The following is a 20,754-nucleotide window of genomic DNA, read 5'->3' on the forward strand; positions in this document are numbered from 1 at the left end:
TAATACAGTACCTTGTCTTTGTTCCCAACTAAGATAAAATGAATCCAAACAATGTTATTGGGATTATTTCATGTTTAAATTATTTATTTACAGATTAATGGTATGGATATCCAATTTACGAAAAGATCCCTTATCCGGAAAACCCCAGGTCCCAATCATTCTGTTTACCAGGCCCATACCTATATATAAAAGCTTGACATAAGGCATAAGTGCATAAACCCATGAAATACAGTTTACTGTGTTTACATTATTTCCTAGGTATTCATATATTCGATTATTTTCTGCTGATTTCCTCAGCCCAACATTTTAGTCCTGTGAAGTAGGTAGGAACCTAATTTACCATATAGGGGATATTATGAATATTATTTCCAATTATTGCACTACAGATAATGACAAAGGACCATGAAATACCAATTTTTATACAGGTATGGGACCCGTTATCCAGAATACTCGGGAGCTGGGGTTTTCTGGTTAACAAATCTTTCCATTATTCAGATCTTTACACTAAGGGGGTTATTTATAAAGGTCCGAATTTATCTCAATATCGGCTGCTACAAACTCCGATCTAAGCCGCTCAGGTTTTTAATGCTTATTTATTATTACCTTTCCCGAAAAATTGCTTTGCGGGAAAAGCTCAGATTTTCACGATTTATTCGTGAATTTTCCCAGAAATCTCAGAGTTTTCACCCGAAAGCTCCGAAAACATTGGGAAATTGCCTGAAACCCCCGACACAACCAAAAATCAATGGGACTGTGTTTTTAAATTCGGGCTTTTTAGCCCTCGGGGTTTAATAAATTCTGAAAGATTGGTGATTTTTTTTAAAAGTCCGATTTTATAAATAAAAATCACAAATTTTTCGGATTTTGGGTATTCGGAGCTTAGAAAATAACCCCCCTTAAGTCTACTAGAAAATCATGTAAACATTAAATAAACCCAATAGGCTGGTTTTGCTTCCAATAATGATTAATTATATATTAGTTGGGGTCAAGTACCAGGTACTGTTTTATTATTACAGAGAAAAAGAAAATAATTTTTAAACATTTGGAATATTTGGATAAAATGGAGTCTATCGGAGATGGCCTTTCCGTAATTCAGAACTTTCTGGATAGCGGGTTTCCGGATAACAGATCCATACTATATGTCTCATTTTATAAAATCAGTTCCCTTTATATACAGTGTAATACTGTACTATCACATGACAATGAAAATGTCTTGCACAAAACGTACCTCTTTCCACGTTGGGTATTCTAAGATCTGTTGTTGGGATTGTGTTATCGGCATAGTCACTGTAGTACTCATAATGAACAGCCTGCCTTTCCCAAGTCTTCTTTACAACAGGTACTAGAAATAAAGTATGATGTTAGTTATATTTTATATGTTATATAATTATATGTAGACATGGCCAGACCTGATTTCCATTGATGCGTCAGGAGCCCGGGAACGTTTATGATAAACTGAATGGTCAATGCCAACTTGTGTGGGCAAATAGGGTGCACAATTCTGCTTATGAAGTGTGTAATTTTGATATTGTAATCAGGCTACTCATATCTCTTCATAGACTACAGGCTCATGTGTAAAAGCAGACAAATCGGGGGGAGGTAGATGAGGAGTTAGCACGGAGGGGGTTGGTTTGAACCTATTGGGTTTATTTCAAGTTGAAAGACCGGAAATATGATGATTCAAATTACAGAATGACCCATAATCCAGGGAACCACAGGTCCAAGACGCTTGGATATCAAATTCCCATATCTGCAGTGCACATGCTAAATGCACTTAGCTACTACAGATGCTTATTGAGCAGGCTTGGTGGTGTCAACATTCATAAAAATAACATTGGGCTTTGCACATTTTCAAAAACTCAAACGTACAGGGTAAGTATAAAAGAAGCAAAACAGTTAATTCTAATATATCCACCGAAGGCCTAATGCATTTTTTGCCTACATAACACCAAATTATCAGCACGAGTCTATGACTAAGTGCCATATGCGGCAAGCCTTTTGTGGACATGTTATTTGAAAAATGTTTTACTTTTTCATATTTGGCCTGTACGTTGGTGTTTTACAAGTACTAATCTAGCATTGTTTTTAAGGCGACCCAGCTCCCTTTTGCTGAAGGTCTGGGGCTAAGAACCCAAATCCAACACTTATTGATCTATAGACTTGGGGGTTATTTATCAAGCTCCAAATTTATCTCAGTATTTCTAATATCCAAATCTGAGCAACTCCGAATTCCTGAACGGACCTGAAAAAAGTCAGAATAAAATAGGGTCGGGGAAACTGCGGAGCTCTCCCTGAAAACTCTGAATTGTTTCGGAGTTTTAAGCAAAAACTAAAATTTTTTTTGGAGTATTTTGCACCGAAACCCTGAAAACATCGGATATCGGTACAGACACTGGGACCTTCCTCATTGACTTATACAGGACCTCGAGAGCTTTTAGATGCAGGGGTTTTGAATTTGGAGTATTTAGACCATCGGACTTTAATAAATTGTGAAAAATGTTGAGTTTTTTTTCTATTTAGAGCTTTTCTATTCGGAGCTTGATAAATAACCCCCTAAGAGTCTTTATTCTGGACGTCAACATTCAGGCCAATTTTTGTAGAGAGGACACTTTACTGTCCAATGGCTGAGGTACCTTCTGGTTAGCACCGCACCTTAAATTAAAGTAAATTCCTTTCTAGTCCAATCAAATTTGGAACTCAAGTTGCTGTTTAATGCCATAGAGTTTAATATAAGTCTGAGGATTTATAGAACATCAGATAAAAATACATACTTCTATCTTTGTGAAACTTTTTGCATGTTTTAATCGCAACAAATATGTCCTCCTTCTGCACTGGGCTGCCCTAGGAACAAAGAAATAAAAACAATAAAAGTGGGAAAATGAATGCAGAGTACACAACCGCCGACAAAAATCGATACCATCTCCAGTTTGGTTCTTTGCCACACCACATACATCATGTTCATCACATTCATGAAGAATTTTAAAACTATTGAAAATGAGTAATGAATGTATATTGGATCATATCATCTTTATTAGGAAACATTTAACTTTTGGGTTTACAAAATGCATGTACATAACAAGCATTAGAATAAAGGAATTTCAAGCCCCATTATTCAGAATGAAGCATAGCAACAAAAAAAGTGCATAAAAGTCCAGTTCACACATTCAGAGATCTGTTTATTAAAATGTGAATTTTGTAAATGTAAGACTTTTTTTTAAAAAAAAATTTGAATAAACTCAGAATTTTTCTCAGTGGCAGATTAACACTATGTGAGGCCCCTAGGCTACACTTTCCACAGGGGCCCGCCACAGGGGCCCGCCCCCCCCAACTGCTGCTGAACCTGGTTAGGTTCATGCTGCCCCATGTGCCTTGCTGCTTTCTGCTGGATTCAGGCAAGAACTATTAAGACTTGCATGTCTTCTGCTGGAGACTCGGACCGTGGGATGAGTCTGCTTCGTTGACGCACACCAGTGACATCACTGGTGCTTGCCAATTCTGCTAAAGAGACAACTCTAGTCAGCCCGGCTTTGCATGCACATAACTACTATATAGATAGACATCAGGTGCAGCACCCGCCTTGCTGAAATTTTCTTACTGGCAAGCACCAGCTACAGCCTACAGAGTGCAGACAGTGGACGGTGAATTCGTTTTTTTTAATTGCAAAATAACCTGTGGGCCCCTAGGCTATAGGCGTTAATCCGCCCCTGACTATTTCTGGTATTTTGAATTCTGCCTGTCTGACTTTGATTCCACCCACCTGCCTTGATCCTTTTGCCTGTTTTGTGACTACAATTCTGTCTGATCCCTGCCGGTCCCTTTTTTACGAACTCTAATTCTCCTTAAAAGCAGAAGACCCCTGTTGGTTCCTCAGCTGAAAGCCCGGGCCCGAAAAGGTTTTAGGCGAGCACTGTAATTCTCATGGGTTCCTTTGTGCATCTAAAGAGTGCCAGCTGCCATTAAGGTTCCTGACAGACATGCCCCTTTTCTATTTTCCCTGTCCTTAAGAAACAAAGTATAGCATTCTATATTTACTGCTTAGTTAGCTATGTTTCAGCAATGCCAATAGCATGTTTCTCCTTTAGTGCCATCACCTCCATCTCTCCCATTTCACCAGTCAAGTTTGTTGCATTTGTAAACATACATGTATCACTAGTACTAGCTTGTAACTTCCACTCCTCTCTGTTATTGACACCCCCATTCAAATCTACACCCCCCATTTTCTATTATGGTGGATGCCTACTATTCTACAGCACACGGACATTGCACCCTGCCCCACTTTTTGTAAATGAGACCTATACGGGGTTATTTATCATGCTCCGACTATCCGAAATTTGAATAATACTTTGTTTTCGGAATAAATTTTTCTCGATTTTTCGGATTTATTAAAGTCTGATGGTCTTAAAAGTCAGACTCCAAAAGCTCTCAAGGTCCTGTATAAGTCAATGGGGAAGGTCCCAGTCCAGGAATCCGATGCTTTTCAGGATTTTGGACCAAAAAGTCCAAAAAACTTGTAGTATTTACGGAGAAGTTTTTTTGAGAAAAGGTCCAAAGTTATCGGATTTTTGCCCAAACCTATTTTTTGGACTTTTTGAATGATAAATAAGGTCCATTTGGGCAATTGGAGTTGCTCGGATTTCTAACTTAGAAATAATTGACCTTGACCTTGTACTGACTTTTCCCAAATGTTTCCAATTAAAAATGAATCGAACACCTTTAAAAAGTGTCCCCTTATTAATTTTCGTTTGATCTTCTGTACAGTTCAAAGCACAATCCTGGGAGTCAAGTGATATCGCTATACTGGGACCATTTTCTGAGGTCAGTTTGTAAATGACTCCCAGTTGGTTGTGGAATTTGGTACAATAAAAAACATGTGCAAGAGCTGAATCCTTTAATGACAAAACTTAATATTTAAAAAGTTACTTATATCTAAATGTATTTATGCGTGGAAAATCTGGTCTTGCATTGTTAAAAAATAGCAGCTGTCTTGGCTTAATAAACAATGTGTCATTGGCATGGAAACAAATATGGCTTAAGTGTTTCAAAAGAATACTATTTAACAGACTAAATTGCCCATATCTGCTGGACTTTATATAAACAAAATGCCACTTATATAGTAATGGGGCAAAGTAGTGATTTAGTCATGTATCCATTCCAAACAATGGTACATTTGCTTCCAACTTTCTAACTGGACAGACGTGAAGAGCGGCACAAAGGGAAGAGAGGAGAGCAGCACAAAAGGAAGGGAGAAGAGCGGCACAAAGGGAAGAGAAGGGAGAAGAGCGGGGAAAAAGGAAGAGAGGGGAGATGAGCAGCACAAAGGGAAGGGAGAAGAGCAGCACAAAGGGAAGGGAGAAGAGCGGCACAAAAGGAAGAGAAGGGAGAAGAGCGGGAAAAAGGAAGAGAGGGGAGACGAGCGGCACAAAGGGAAGGGAGAATAGCGGCATAAAAGGAAGAGAGGGGAGACGAGCGGCACAAAGAGAAGAGAGGTGAGATGAGCGGCACAAAGAGAAGGGAGAAGAGCAGCACAAACGGAAGAGAGGGGAGACGAGTGGCACAAAGAGAAGGGAAGGGAGAAGACCAGCACGAAGGGAAGAGAGGGGAGATGAGCGGCAAAAAGGGAAGGGAGAAGAGAAGCACAAAAGTGGGGACAAGCGGTACAAAGGGAAGGGAAAAGAGCGGCACAAAGAGAAGGGAAGGGTGAAGAGAGGCACGAAGGGAAGAGAGGGGAGACGAGCGGCACAAAGGGAAGGGAGAAGATCAGCACAAAGTGAAGGGAGACGAGCGTCACAAACGGAGGGAAGGGAGAAGAGCAACAAGAACAGCATGAAGGAAGGGCTGCAGGCACAGAGGGAAAGGACAGAGGAGGGAAAGCTGCAGGCAGGGAGAGAAAGGACATGGTAGGGAGGGCTGACAGCAGGGAGTGCTGAGAGCAGCAAGCACGGGGAAATTTAAACTTTCATGACCTGCCAATTTTGTAAAATAAACATGGTAATTAGGGGGTGTGGTAATAAAAAGGGCATGGTCAAAAATGTTCACTGCGTGTTATCAAGGTAGATCTCCTGATGGCGGCCAGGTGTCGAGAGTAGATCGCAGTGTAACAAAGTCTGGGCACCCCTGATCTAAGCCTTCATTATTAAACATGATATCGCAACAATCTCCTCTAATCACGTTTGCACTTATGTCTCTTCACATTACTACCAATTACAACTTTGAACACAGAAGGGCTCATCTATATCCGCAAACATAATGAGCAAAATGTGCTTTTCTGCGACAGGGCGTTGCGCCTTAAACCACTTTCATTCACTTGCGCCAAAATGTGTTTCTTCTTGCACTTCTGTTTAGTCTCACTCAGTGCAGCTCAGTCCTTCCTCTTTTGAATTGGGTGCTGCTGCTGTGCCTGTTAACGCCGGGGTACCCTGAAACTACTGCCATCTTCAGACCAGGTGGTAGCTCCAGTATTCCATTCGCGACATGGGTCAAAAGGCTCAGCACACTTACGGCTATAGCATCCGGTGCAGACATCGTAGGGGCAGATTTATCAAGGGTCGACATGAAAATTTTAATTTTTAAAATGTAATTTTTAGTTTATTTTAGTTTAATTCAACTAGGGAATAGTTCACATTCGAAAAAATTGGAAACTTATCCTGTACTGCCTTTAAGAATGGCTTGGATGATTTTTTGGACAGACATAGTATCAAAGGCTATTGTGATACTAAACTCTATAGTTAATATAGGTATGGGTATATAGAATTTTAATTAAAAGTAGGGAGGGGTGTGTGTATAGATGCTGGGTTTTCATTTGGAGGGGTTGAACTTGATGGACTTTGTCTTTTTTCAACCCAATTTAACTATGTAATTATGTAACTATGTAACTGTCCCTTTAAGAATTTGAATTCCACTATTCACCATCTAAAACCTGCCAAATTGGTGTTTTAGCCTATGGGGGACCTCCTACAATCAATTTGGAGTAGTTTGGTGGACTTTTCAAATTTTAAAAAAATATATAATTTATTTTTGGTTAACAAACTTGAAGCAAATTCAATTCTAATTCGATTAGAGTATACAGGTCGATCTTATTCACTTTTTAAAAATGTTTTAATTTTTTAATAAATTTCAATTGGGTGAACACCAAAACTGATGCCAGACAGAATATATAGATATATATTTGGTGCAACTGTGCCCAATCTGCAAATGAAGAACACATGCATTGGCGAATCAAACACAATAGATGTAGGCACAGCGCAATTGTGTCAAGAGAATCGCTCGTTTGTGTCAAGCAATGATGCTGGAATTCTGAGAAAAAACACTGTATGAGGAAAACAACATGGCAATTGTGATTGAAATTACACTTTGCAATAAGTGAGTTCATTCTTGACTCTTTTTTAATGTAACATTTTATTTTTGATACTAGAAACAAAGCTGAGTAAATATGCTCACATTGGCAATAACTGATATAAAATCAGTTAGATGAAAATGTAATGTCCAGATCTTAAATATACGCATGGGGGAGCAAAGATTCTGATAGGTGATAGTGTTCAGCGCTACTGATTAGGGATGCCGCGAATCCACTATTTTGGATTTGCCCGAACCCCCGAATCCTTTGCAAAAGATTCGGCTGAATACCGAACCGAATACAAATCCTATATGCAAATTAGGATTTGGTTCGGCCAGACAGAAGGATTCGGCCTTTTTCAGCAGGAATCCTGAAACAAATTCTGGATTCGGTGCATCCCTACTACTAATGAACAGAAGTAAGCTCCACTACCAGTGATGGGTGAATTTGTCCTGCTTCATATCGCCGAAACACAAATTTTGATGCCCATGTAAATTCGCCACAATTTTGAAGCTCGCATCAATTTTAACGCCTCTGTTTAAGTCAATGGGCGTCTGAATAATGTTGACGTGTGACAGTTTTGATGTGAGAGACTATTCTGATGCGCGTCCAGATTTTTTTGACGCCTGCAAATTTTCACTACAGTTTTGCGAATTTATTTGCCGGTGCCGAAAAGTGGAAATTTGCTGTGAATTCGTACCTGGCGAATTTATTCGCCCATCACTATCCACCTCCTCACAGAGCAGAATGACATTTAACTGCTGACTTTGAATTGTTCCTAGAACAACTGGTGGGAGTCATTCTTGATTTTCGATGAATTAGTCCCTTAGTTCATTGAAAGAAAAAAAAGTGAATTTTTCATGTGTTTCTGAGCCCACTTACTCTCTTAGTAGTTTTCATTTTACTCCAAAGAACACTTGGCCAGTGTTATAAGGAACAAGTAAACAGAGAGTCTGGACTTAATGCATTGGTGTGGTATAAAACAAGGGAGGCAATCATATTCTAGAGAGAATAAACACAGTCATTTTACATGCTCACAGTAATCACATTGGAATGAAGGATTAAAGGTGTGTGCAATCATAAAACAAAATGAAATACAATAAGCATTAAATAATGTTGGACAGTTATCACTCAGATAAGCAATAACCTATGAAAACTGTGCTCAGGTGACAAATGAACAATACAAAATATATAAATTGAGAAAGAAAATAAATAACAGTCAAAAATGTAATGTCCCTGGGGATTCTACTTGCATATGTGCATTTTAATCGTTTCTGAGCAATTAGCAGTTGTTTCAGTGGCTTCCCTGCGGAGAATAATTATAAAATAATTCCAGTTAATGTTTACATGAGATAAGTCATCCCTGGCAAGTGTGTGCCTCTTTATTTCCCAAATATAATAATTGCTCTTCATACACATTGTTAAAATGCTGAATAGAACTACTCATAATTATGATTATAGATCTGGAAAATGTGTTTTTACTTACAATCATAGGTTAGTGGCAATAACACACATGGCAGAAAGACAAAAAAGTGTCATTACATTAAACTGGAAGGTATGGGATACTAATATATCAGATATTACATCTTACTAAAGGGGGCCATACACGTAACAATTACGATCACAGGGAAGATAGTTTGTTTTCAGTACAGACTAGTCAAAAAGAATTGATGGCCAGTGACCCCATTAAAAGAAAAAAAAATCATTGGTGGCCAGGGCCCCCCTTAAGTAAAAAAAAAAAACCCATTTGGTGGCCGAGGTTCAAAAATTTTGAGTGGCCCGGGTGCTTCGCCCGGAACCCGTAGCTGAGGATGAAATCAGAATCCAAAAGTTTTGGCAAGCACTTCGAGAAGGCACTCGATGGATAAAACATGAGCTTTATTTTAACAGTTAAATTATATCTGAAAACGTTTCGTATACAAGATACATAGTCGTAGGCATCGTATCTTGTATACGCGTCGGGTTTTCTAATGCTTTTAAACTGTGAAAATAAAGCTCATTTTTTTCATCCATCAAGTGGCTTATGGAAGTGCTTGTCAAAACATTCAGTCGTGCTAAGCACCATCATGTCCTGCCTCTTCTGTCGAATCATGCACAATGTGTCTATTAATGCTGGGGAATCCTGGGGAGATTATTCCAGGGTCTTCACTTCAGTTTACATCAATATGAGTAAGACTTGTGGCATAACAATAATGCTGTAATGGTGCCTTATTGCATCAGGCAATATTCTTATTCCGTAGACTGTGTGCCATTTAGCTGTCCCTTGATTGTCACTATATGGTGCATTCTAAATATAATAATGAAACAATACTAGTAGCTCATAGTATTATGGGCCATACATAGCCCATAATACTAAGGGGCAGATTTATCAAGGGTCGAAGTGAATTCGAGGGAATTTTCGAAGTAAAAAAACTCGAAATTCAAAGTAATTTTTTGGATACTTCGACCATCGAATAGGATACTACGACTTCGAATTTACTTTGACTCAAAGTAAAAATCGTTGGACGATTCGACCATTCGATAATCTAAGTACTGTCTCTTTAAAAAAACTTTGTCTTCAATACTTTGCCAACTTAAACCTGCCGAATTGCTGTTTAGCCTATGTCGAAGGATTTTTTGGGAAAATTGTACGATCGTACAATAAAATTGTTCGATTCGAAGTACGATCAGAGTATGATCATACGATCGTACTACGATTGGAATACGAGCGTAATATGTATAAAATCCTCCCACTTTGAATGTCGGAGGATTCTATTCGATGGTCGAATTTCTAAGATTTTTCTACTTCGATATTCGACCCTTGATAAATCGGCCCCTAGAAGTAATTAGTATGCCTGATATTGGCCTCTACATCTCCCAGTCTGGTTCTCCTCTTGGACAAGCATCCAAAATTGCATGACCTAAGGGAAAGTTAAGGAGAAAGAAAATCTCACTGTTATACCTAGATACAGCCTTGGGCACCAACAGCCACTATATGTTAGGTTAGTGCCACATTTTGCACCTATGGGAGCAAATTTACTAAAGGGCGAAGTGACTAACGCGGGCAACAATTCGCCAGTGTGACGTCATTTCGGTACTTTCGGTCGCTGGCATAACTTTGCTAGCGAAGGAGATAGACTCTAGCAGTACTTCACTCCCTAACGTCTGGCTAATTTGCACTCTGTCGAATGGACGTTACTATACAAATTCACTAAGATGCGGATTTTACTGAACGTTACCTCTTGCGCCAGACTTGCCTTCGCCATCTCAGACCAGGTGAAGTGCAATGCAATAGAGTAGATAGGATTACCTAAGTCCCAAAAAACGCTGGCGTCTTTTACTTTTTCATGGTGATAGGCTGAAAAAGAGCCTAAAATTTTTATTGGGGTAATCGGCTTCCCCCTATATTTCCTAACATATGGCACATAAACTATACAGTGGGCTCATGTGCAGGGCAATATAACAACTCTATTTTATTAAGGTTTCCCAGGGCTTGTGTAGTGTAATGTATTTGCTGCAACATATATGTCCATTCAACTTTAACTTCCCGCCGTATGCAAATTAGCCAACGCTAGCGCAACTTGGTGCAGTAATGCTAGCACAACTTTGCCCTTCGTTCGGCGCCCTGGACGCAACTTCGGATTTTAGTGAGTTAGCATTGTCCTGGCGAATCTACGCCTGGTGAAGTGTTGCGCTGTGAGTGAAGCCGTCGCTGGAAAATTTTTGGAGGTTAGTGAATTTGCCCCATGGTACCTAAACGTTGATGCCTAATTGCTCCAGTTTGTTGGCACCTCCAGAAATGCCAATGCATGTTGATAAACACTGGTCTGTTTCTTCTATAGTTATGCCACTGTACATGACTCAAGCATGCCAGAAAAGCAGGAACATCAGTCAGAAATTGACATCTTAGCACCAATGTATGGAATAGGCACCAGTTAAGTTAATAAATGAGCCCTGCAAACATTATTTATAACACAAACAATAGTTCTCCGCTTGATATATTGCAAACAATTTACATTTTCTATTGCTGTAGGAATTGAATGGCTCAGCAGATAAGACATGTTTATATTACGCCAACAAAACACAGAACTACTCATCTGAAATTTCTGATAAGAAAACAACGCAGTAACCGGCTATGAGAAATAGCACCTCATAAATCACGAGTCATGGAATGTAAAAAAAAAATCAATCAAAAAGCAATATAAATGGCAAAATGACCAATACAAAGCAAAACGTAGCAGTTATAACAACGTTTCTTCAACATTCAACATTCTTTAATTTTTATCAAATATTCAGGTAACTAATAATTTAATGTACCAGTTTGTCTATTCTAACTTCCGCAAATACCCCGGGGTTTATTTCTTGTTGTCTTCAACATATTCCTGTAATTGCCAGTCTATTCCCATGTCTACTCATCCTTCACTTTTACAGCCATTTTAAAGCATGAAATCAACATTAGCAAATTTAGCCAAACCTCTAAATACATTTTCAACTCAGAGTTGAATTTGAGGAAGTGACGGATTTGAAACACTCTTTGTAGAAACGTAAAGCGTGTGCAGTTGCCATTGGTGGGTAAGCAAACAGTGAATTAAAGTGGTTGAAAATGTTTAATGTCTTTTTTATTACAGGTATAGGATCCGTTATCTGGAAACCCATTATCCAGAAAGCTCCAAATTACGGAAAGGCCGTCTTCAATAGGGGCAAATTTACTAAAGGGCGAAGTGACTAACGCTGGCGCCAGCGTGACGTCATTTTAGTACTTTGGCGATTTACTTATGGATGCATGCGTAACTTTGCTATCGAAAGAGACTGATGCTGGCGCTCATTCACACTCAATAGCCAGGCGAAGTTGTGCTCTGGCGAAGGGACGTAATTGCCCAAATTCACTAAGATGTGGATTTTACTTAACGTTACCTCTTGCGCCAGACTTGCCTTCGTCACTTTAGACCAGGGAAGTGCAATAGAGTAGATAGTCAAACATTAGTTGAAAACGCTGGTGTTTTTTCCTTTTTTCAGGGTGATAGGCTGCAAAAGAGCGTACAAATTTTTGGGGTTACCGGTTTCCCCCCTACATTTGCTAACATATGGTACATTAACGATACACTGGGCTCATGTGTAGGGCAATATAACAACTCTATTTTATTTTATTAAGGTTTCCCTGGGCTTGTGTAGTGTAATGTATTTGCTGCAACATAAACGTCCATTCAATTTTAACTTCCCGCCGTATGCAAATTAGCCAAAGCTAGCGCAACTTCGCTCTGCTCGCCGAATTAACGCTAACGCAACATCACCAGCGTTCGGCGCCCTGGACGCAACTTCGCATGTTAATGAATTAACGTTGTCTGAACTAATTTTCTGCCTGGCGAAGTGTTGCGCTGCCTGCTAAGCGGTCGAATTTGCCCCACAAACCCAAATTTTTAAAAATGATTTCCTTTTTCTCTGTAATAATAAAACAGTAGCTTGTACTTGATCCCAACTAAGATATAATTAATCCTTATTGGAAGCAAAACCAGTCTATTGGATTTATCTAATGTTTACATGATTTTCTAGTAGACTTAAAGGTATGAAGGTCCAAATTACGGAAAGATCCTTTATCCAGATAGCCCCAGTTCCCGAGCATTCTGGATAACAGGTCTCATACCTGTATTATGTTGCATTTGTGTCATAGCAATACTGTATATTTACTTTTGCACAAAAAGAAAGAGTAACTGAGTACTTGAATAAGAGGGGAAAAGATGTCATTAAAGCATAGAAATCATGCCACGCTAAAGTGGAGGCTTTCAAAGGGGGTTATGTATCAATGTTTGTATTCGGCTATTCAAATCTATTTTCTCAATAAAAATCATGAATGTTAATAGTAGTTTTAAAAATATTTATTAAGGGGCAGATTTATTAAGGTTCAGGTTGTTTTTTGACTCGAAAATTCAAATCTTTGAGTTGTATTTTCTTTTATCAAAACTCACATTTTCGGGTTAAAAAAAAAAAACAACTGTTTTTTCTTTAAATAAAACTTGAATGTTCAAGATGAAATACACTTCCTAAAACCTGTCGAGGTACTCTAGAAGTCAAAGGCAGAGGTCCTTGGAACCATTTGAAGAGGTAAACAGCCTGCTTGATGTTTGAGTTTTTTTGGAGGGTTTTGGCCAAAAACTCGAATAGAACTCAATTCAATCGATTCAAGTGGAAAACTTGATCAATTTGAGTTTTGGGGTTTGCGGGGCTTGAACTTGCACTTTTGGGTTTTTCCATTCAAGGTTTTTCCTAAATAAGATACCATTCAAGTTTCAAGGTCATTCAAGTTCATTCAAGGTAAAAAAAACTCTAACACTCCACCTTTGATAAATAACCCCCCTAAGCAAAAAAGAAAACACGTAAACCATGAATTAAAAAGCTTGCAAGATCATGTGGACATCAAAGGAAGCGGTCCTAGCCAAAATGTAAACTATTTATTCAACTTGAGTTTTGAGCTTGTAAACTCATTAAAAAAAAAGTACTCAAATGCTGAGTAAAATAAACCACAAAATCCAGATATTCAAGTTTTTTTCCCATGATTTTCTTAATTTGAGTTTTTTTCTGTTTGGATTTTTTTTTAATAATTAAGGTTTGTTTTTTAAAACTGCTAGTTTATTCGAAATAAGAAAAAACGCTGAAATTTTGATAAATATACATATTTTGTAAATAGTTTAAATTAAATTGTCTGCTTGGTATACTTAATTATGGCACGAGTTATACTATACTAGTTATGTATCTCTGTTTTGATCTAGGGAGTAGTAGGATTAACTGGTGTAAATTCGAGGGCAAACCTGTACAAACAGTCACTTTAGCCACTGACCAAAAGCCCCTGGAAAACTGAGTCAGAAAACTCTTACGAAGACAAAAAGTTTCTTGGCAAGAAATAAAGCCAGTCCATAAAAATATAGCAGCAGAACAAGCAATACATTTCTAGTAAGTATGGCTCGTAGACACTGCAAACTATTTTTATGACTATTTTATTATCTATTTTCTTATTCTCTTGTAGCACTGAATTGTATTACAGAAATACAGTGCTGTTTCAGGATTTCTTCCACCTCAGGAAATCGATTGTGCCATAATAGTGAAAGTGACTTAGAGGAATTGCATTTTGGGTGACGTTATAGAGAATATTACCAAGCTCAGATGTTATGGATTGCATCAATCAGTGTGTGTTCAAGCCAAAAGAGAGGAAAATATGTTTCTTGGCATGACCCAAGATCATATGTTTAGAGAATACTAGAACCATCCCTCTGACATCTGATCTTTATGAACAAAAAAATGTTGATGAAAGCCATGGAGCATGAAGGCCAAAGCAACCCCGTCATTTTTAAGCAGATGAATTCCAGGCTCTAAGTACAACATATCTCTCCTGTGTAATGTGCAAAATAATATTTTCCATAATCCTACCAATTCCATTGACAGATACAATACAGTTAGTATATCAATGGTTGGATCCCTTATGCAATAAAAGTACTGGATCCTGATATAAGTCTACAGTATATTGTCTAGTTTTGGGTAGATCAAGCTACATTTTTGAAATTCTATAGTTAATCTTTCCAGTTGTTTGCATCTTCAAATAAAACACTGATAAAGAACGATTTATATCAATGTTATCAGTCCAATAATGGCTGGAAACGAGATTTTTGCCTAAGGATTAATTGTATTATTTGTTCCGATGGAAGTGGGCAGAAAAGAACCAGGTCACACAGTCCACAGGTCAGACTTGACTTAGTACAAATTCATCAACCACATTAATACTGGAAACAGCACAGGAGACAACTGCATAAAATTCCAGAAAATGCTATAGGACCTGCAACATGATGCGGTTTTGCATATTTTGGGGACACTCAAAGAAAAACTTCAATTTGTTATTTCAATCAGTATCTCTTTGTTTAATACAGCAAATATCACATTGAAGCCAAAGATTATTTCTTATTGAAATATGAACTGTTAAACATCTTGTTATACATTACAACATGCAATCACTAGTCTAGAGTCCACACATCTATTCTGGCTTTTCTATACAAAAACTAAGCTTCCTTCATTTAACTAGTCAGTATCAAGAGCATCAGTTTTCAGAATCCGGGTTCAGATCCCCATTTTGGTCACAAATATACTCAGACTCCACCTCATAACAAAGTTAGAGATACATGAAAATGCTATTCAAATGATATCTAGGGCAGAGAGCACCAAAATTGAACCAACTCTCACTCTAAATGACCTATAGCTTGGAATTCCAGAAATATCTAATAAAGTAAACACTCTTTCCAAGTCTCATCCTAACTGGCCTTCAAGTGGAACCTCTGCAACTTCCCTATGGGGGTACCCAAAGCATTTTGGTTATAATTTTAGAGTATAAGACACCCAGGGGCGCTTTGCCAATGAGGCGAGTTGAGGCTGTTGCCTCAGGCGGCAGCGCCCCACTAGGTACCAGAGCGTAGTAAGGCTCTCTGCGCTAGCATACTGGCCCTCTCTGCCACCCTCGTGGACCCCCTTGACCCCCTCAGACGCAAAAAGGTAAGCGCACAGGGGAGGGGGGGCGGCATCAACTGCTGCTGCCTCAGGCGGCGGAGGGGCCAGGATCGCCCCCGAAGACACCGAATCCCACCAAATCTTACTCTAAAGGAGCTTTGCATCCTAGAAATATCTAAGAAAGTACATATTCATGCCAGATCTCACCCTAACTGACCTTCAAGTTAAACATCTTTGACTTCCTTGGGAGGCAGGTCTGGACTGAGAATGAAAATATGCCCTGGTGATTGCCAGAACCCGCAGATTGCTAGTCCGGGCCTGCTGGGAGTGGGGCACCCAAAGCATCAAGCATTTTACTATAGTTTAAGGATATCTAGAGCAGAGAGCAGCAAATCCCACTAAATCTCACTCTAAATAAACTACAGCTTGGCATTCCAAAAATATCTAAGAAAGTAAGTATTCATGCAAGATCTCATTGTAACTGGCCTTCAAGCTGAACCTCTTTGACTTCCCCTAAGGGGGCATCAAAAGCATGAGTCATTTATTCTATAAATTTAAGGCTATCTAGGGCACAGAGCACCAAATCTAAAGGACCTTCACATTCATACCAGATCTCATCCTAACTTGCCTTCAAGCCTAACGTCTTTGACTTTGCCCTAAGGGGACATCCAAATCAAATGTGCCAAGAGGTATTAATAATAGGAATCAGAATTCAGTTAAAGATTATACTGTAGCTCTGGCTGATCCGCTTTTGGTTGTAAGATAGATTGTTATTTATTTCTTACACAGATAAGTTGAAGCTGTAGGCTCTTCTGGAGGTGAAACATATTTTTGAGAAAGAGTTATTTTAGAAGTACAGGTTTGGGACCTGTTATCCAGAATGCTCTGGACCTGGGGTTCTCCAGATAATGGATATTACTGTTTTATAATCACAGAGAAAAAGGAAATCATTTAAAAAAATATGGATCATTTGGATAAAATGGAGTCTATAGGAGATGGCCTTTATGTAATTTGGAGCTTTCTGGATAATGAGTTTCCAGAAAACGGATTCCATATCTAATTGGAAGTCACTGTAAGCATTTGTAGTGCTTGCGCTTTTAATATAATTAAAAGAGATATTTTCATAAAGTACATGGATAAACTGATGCCAAAACAGCACTCACATCTTGCTAAACAGAAACAGAAGTAGCAAATTAAACTGTAGCGATTTTAAAGAGTAGAAAAGACACCTGGAAATTATTATTATAATGTAATGCTGTTGCTTCTTTTTTGAACTTGTGTCCCATTATATCTGAACACATTCAGAAGAGCTAATTTATTAATATCTATTTATCAATATCTATCATAATTGTAGATTTTAGTATCACTATAGCCTTGGATTTTATGTTTGTTCAAGAAATCATCCAAGCCCCTCTAAAAGGCATTAATAGAATCTGCTCTAGAAACCCAAAGCAACAATAGGGGGCAGATTTATCAAGGGTCGAATTTCGAAGTGGAAAATACTTTCGAAATTCGACCATCGAATAGAATCCTCCGACATTCGAAGTCGGAGGATTTTATTCATCGTACCATCGTACTCCGACCGTACTCCGAATCGTATGATTCGAACGATTTTATCGTACGATCGTATGATTTTCCTTCGAATATAAAAAACTTGCTCTGGAAGGTCCCCATATTCTAACATAGTACTTCAGCAGGTTTAAGTTGGCGAAGTATTGAAGTCAAAGTTTTTTTTAAAGAGACAGTACTTCGATTATCGAATGGTCGAACGATTTTTACTTCAAATCAAAGTTGAAGTAAATTGGAAGTCGTAGTATCCTATTCAATGGTCAAAGTATCCAAAAAATTACTTTGAATTTCTAATTTTTTTACTTCGAAAATTCCCTCTAATTCACTTCCACCCTTAGTAAATCTGCCCCCAGGTATGAGGAGCTGAAAGGTTTCACTAACAAGCAACCAATAAATATATTTATATGGGATAAGTCAAAGTTGGATAACATGCATGAAGATTAACCAAGTCTGCCCACATAGGTAAATATCTTGTATGTTCTTGCACTAAACCTTTTACTGCCACTTAATCCTGACGGTCATGGTCATGAAATAAAGGGTGAGAATTAAAAATCAACCATTTGCTTCAGAAAGTCATTTCCTACCAAAAAACGTCTGCGCCAAAATAAGTTCAGGAACAATGAAAAACATTTCATTTAAAAAAAGAGGTACATTATGCATTTACCATCTGAGGAGTATAAATACTTTTTTTAATTGTTCCCAGAGTCAATGAATAAATCAGCGTGGATGACAGCATTATTTTTAGTCTACAAAGCAGGAAAAGGGTCCTGAACTTAATTTGTATAATTAAGATTTCAGTATTATGCATACTTTCCCAATTAAAAAAAAACTTTCCCATCATGAATAATTAAACATTTCCAAATGACAAAACACAGACTAGGGCCACACTAGAAATAGAAAAAAAAAGCTATTGTTGTACACTAACTAGACAAAATATATTTAAATTAAATTTTATGCATTTCTCCTCTTTGCTGAATATAACAAGACCCAGGGTATAGTTCTGCCAACTCCATGCAGCAATGTCCCAGCCATAACTTATGGCTTTTAGGGCTAATCACATGTGCCATACAGTAAGATAGTTGACTTGCTGTAATAGAAATAAATACAGGTTTAGGGAGCACCATCCATCACATGCGAGAGACAGTAAGGTGGTGTGCAGGGTTAAATAATAATAATGTAAAGGAGAAGGAAAGCTAACCCTAAAGACTGCACCTCCCCACCATTGGATCCGATGACTCAAAGAACAAATTAAAATTTAACTTTTACTGATGATTTACATAAAAACATGAGTCCAGGAAAACATTAAAAGAATTGTTAAGATCAGGGGGAAAAACGGACTATGATAGGATTATGCGATATATGCGGGCCGTGAGGCAGACACTTTTTAGATTAGTTAGGCAGGGGGATTAAAACTAATACGGCTTGTTACAGGCCTTTGATCTACAAGCGACACCGGAAGGGACGCTCTGTGGGTGAAGGGGAGGGCGAACAACGGAGCCTTGCTGGGGTAGAATTTGGGAGTACTTACATATACCACAACGTGTCTGGATTTAATACACAGTGGGTCAACCTTTGATGCCACCTTATTTTGTCATCTCCCTTATGGAATTGGGGGGGGGGTGTGTTTGAAAGGGGTAACTAATATTGGTGGCTGCGTAGTGTGCAGCAGGGGGACTCTGTGTGTGGGTCTGTGACCCTTATTAGTGTTCATATATTTACTGCCACAGTTTTCACTTGTTTCTCCTTCCATTGAACAGGGAGGGGTGAACTGGGGGGTGAAGGGGTGGATGGTAAATTGAGGAAGCAAACCAACGAGGATTGGGCATGTTACCCATTGTTTTCCAGTTAATTGGCTAATTACCCCTATTCCTACCCGTGGTTATCCCAAGACCTATTGATTGGTCTATCTTCTGCCTCACGGCCCGCATATATCGCATAATCCTATCATAGTCCGTTTTTTCCCCCTGATCTTAACAATTCTTTTAATGTTTTCCTGGACTCATGTTTTGATGTAAATCATCAGTAAAAGTTAAGTTTTAATTTGTTCTTTGAGTCATCGGATCCAATGGTGGGGAGGTGCAGTCTTTAGGGTTAGCTTTCCTTCTCCTTTACATTAGTTGACTTGCTGCACAGTACAGAACCAGGCATCTTTCACAACAAGGTGCCAAAGCACTAAAAAAATATAATGTGGACCACTGTGATATTCAGCAAAGTCCAGACCAGCTTAAACTTTAAGGTAGTCACTAGGAGTGTTTAACACATAGGGGCAAATTCATTAAAGGGCGAATTGTCGTCAGCGAATGCTCCGCCACACTTATCAAGGCATAAATTCGTTATCACTACGCTAATTCTCTAAAATGCAAAGTTGCGTCTCAGCAGCCGAACACTGGCGAAGTTTCGCTAGAGTTAATTTGTCAGCGCAAGCATTTCTTAGCGATCTTTCTCTAGTGTTCAATTCTGCCTAGCGACCACTTACAATTAAGTCAGTTTGAATAGGGAGGGTACATATAGGTTGTGTAGACATCTTTATTAGAGATGTTGGTTCAAATGCATGAAGTGGCAAAATAAAGAGATCCTCTAATGAGCCCACCCTAACGCTGGTAGAAGGTGGATAGAGATCTTTTCCTGTTCGCGGCACTTTTTGAGCCATACATAGTTTATCAAAATGAAAGCGCTGATATGAGCCAAATTAATTTGCACATAAAGTACTACATTTTATGCAGAAATTCTGGGCCATTGGTAATAATTCATTGGCAGATTGTTCAAAACTCACTTTTTATCAACAGTGAAAATAACAACTTCAACTTGGTTTGGACTGGTCAAAAGCTTGTGGCCACTTTTAGGTGAACAAAGGGGGTGGAGGAGATCTGGGCAGAATATCAAATTTTCTTTTACCTTTCCTGAAAACTATGAACATGTTTATAAACGTTTAACATTTTTAACCTAACAACCCCCCCCCCCCACAATTTAACAAGATCTTTGCTAAATCTGCTGTTACGTAATTGACACTGAACTTAAAGGAACAGTAAGACCAAAAAATGAAAGTGTTTTAAAGTAATAAAAATATAATGTACTGCACTGGTAAACGGATGTGTTTGCTTCAGAAACACTACTATAGTTCATATAAACAAGCTGCTGTGTAGCAATGGTGGAAATTGAAAAAAGTCTATATGGCACAGGTTAAATAGTAGATAACAGATAACACCATTATGTTCTACAGAGCTTATCTGCTGTGTAACCTGAGCCTTTTCTCCATTGACTGGCTGCCCCCATTGCTACTCAGCAGCTTATTTATATAAAGTATAGTAATGTTTCTGAAGCAAACACCCCAGTTTTCCCTCAAAGAGGCTTGTTTCACTATTTAATAGTGAAGGCGAAACTCTTGACAA

The 20,754-nt window shown here is 38.5% G+C and overlaps 1 protein-coding gene across 4 annotated transcripts in view; it reads right to left on the reverse strand.

Moving 5' to 3' along the window:
* The window catches only part of b3glct.L (beta 3-glucosyltransferase L homeolog), a 245,904-nt gene that overhangs the window by 22,540 nt on the left and 202,610 nt on the right, over positions 1 to 20,754 (reverse strand). For all 4 annotated transcript variants that reach the window (XM_018244677.2, XM_041580780.1, XM_018244678.2 and 1 more), the window contains 2 exon segments: positions 2,772 to 2,841; positions 1,229 to 1,342 (listed from right to left, as the gene is read on the reverse strand). In XM_018244677.2, coding sequence (XP_018100166.1) covers positions 1,229 to 1,342; positions 2,772 to 2,841 — 184 coding nt within the window.

Source organism: Xenopus laevis, chromosome 2L, assembly GCF_017654675.1.
Source record: "Xenopus laevis strain J_2021 chromosome 2L, Xenopus_laevis_v10.1, whole genome shotgun sequence".
Taxonomy (NCBI): domain Eukaryota; kingdom Metazoa; phylum Chordata; class Amphibia; order Anura; family Pipidae; genus Xenopus; species Xenopus laevis.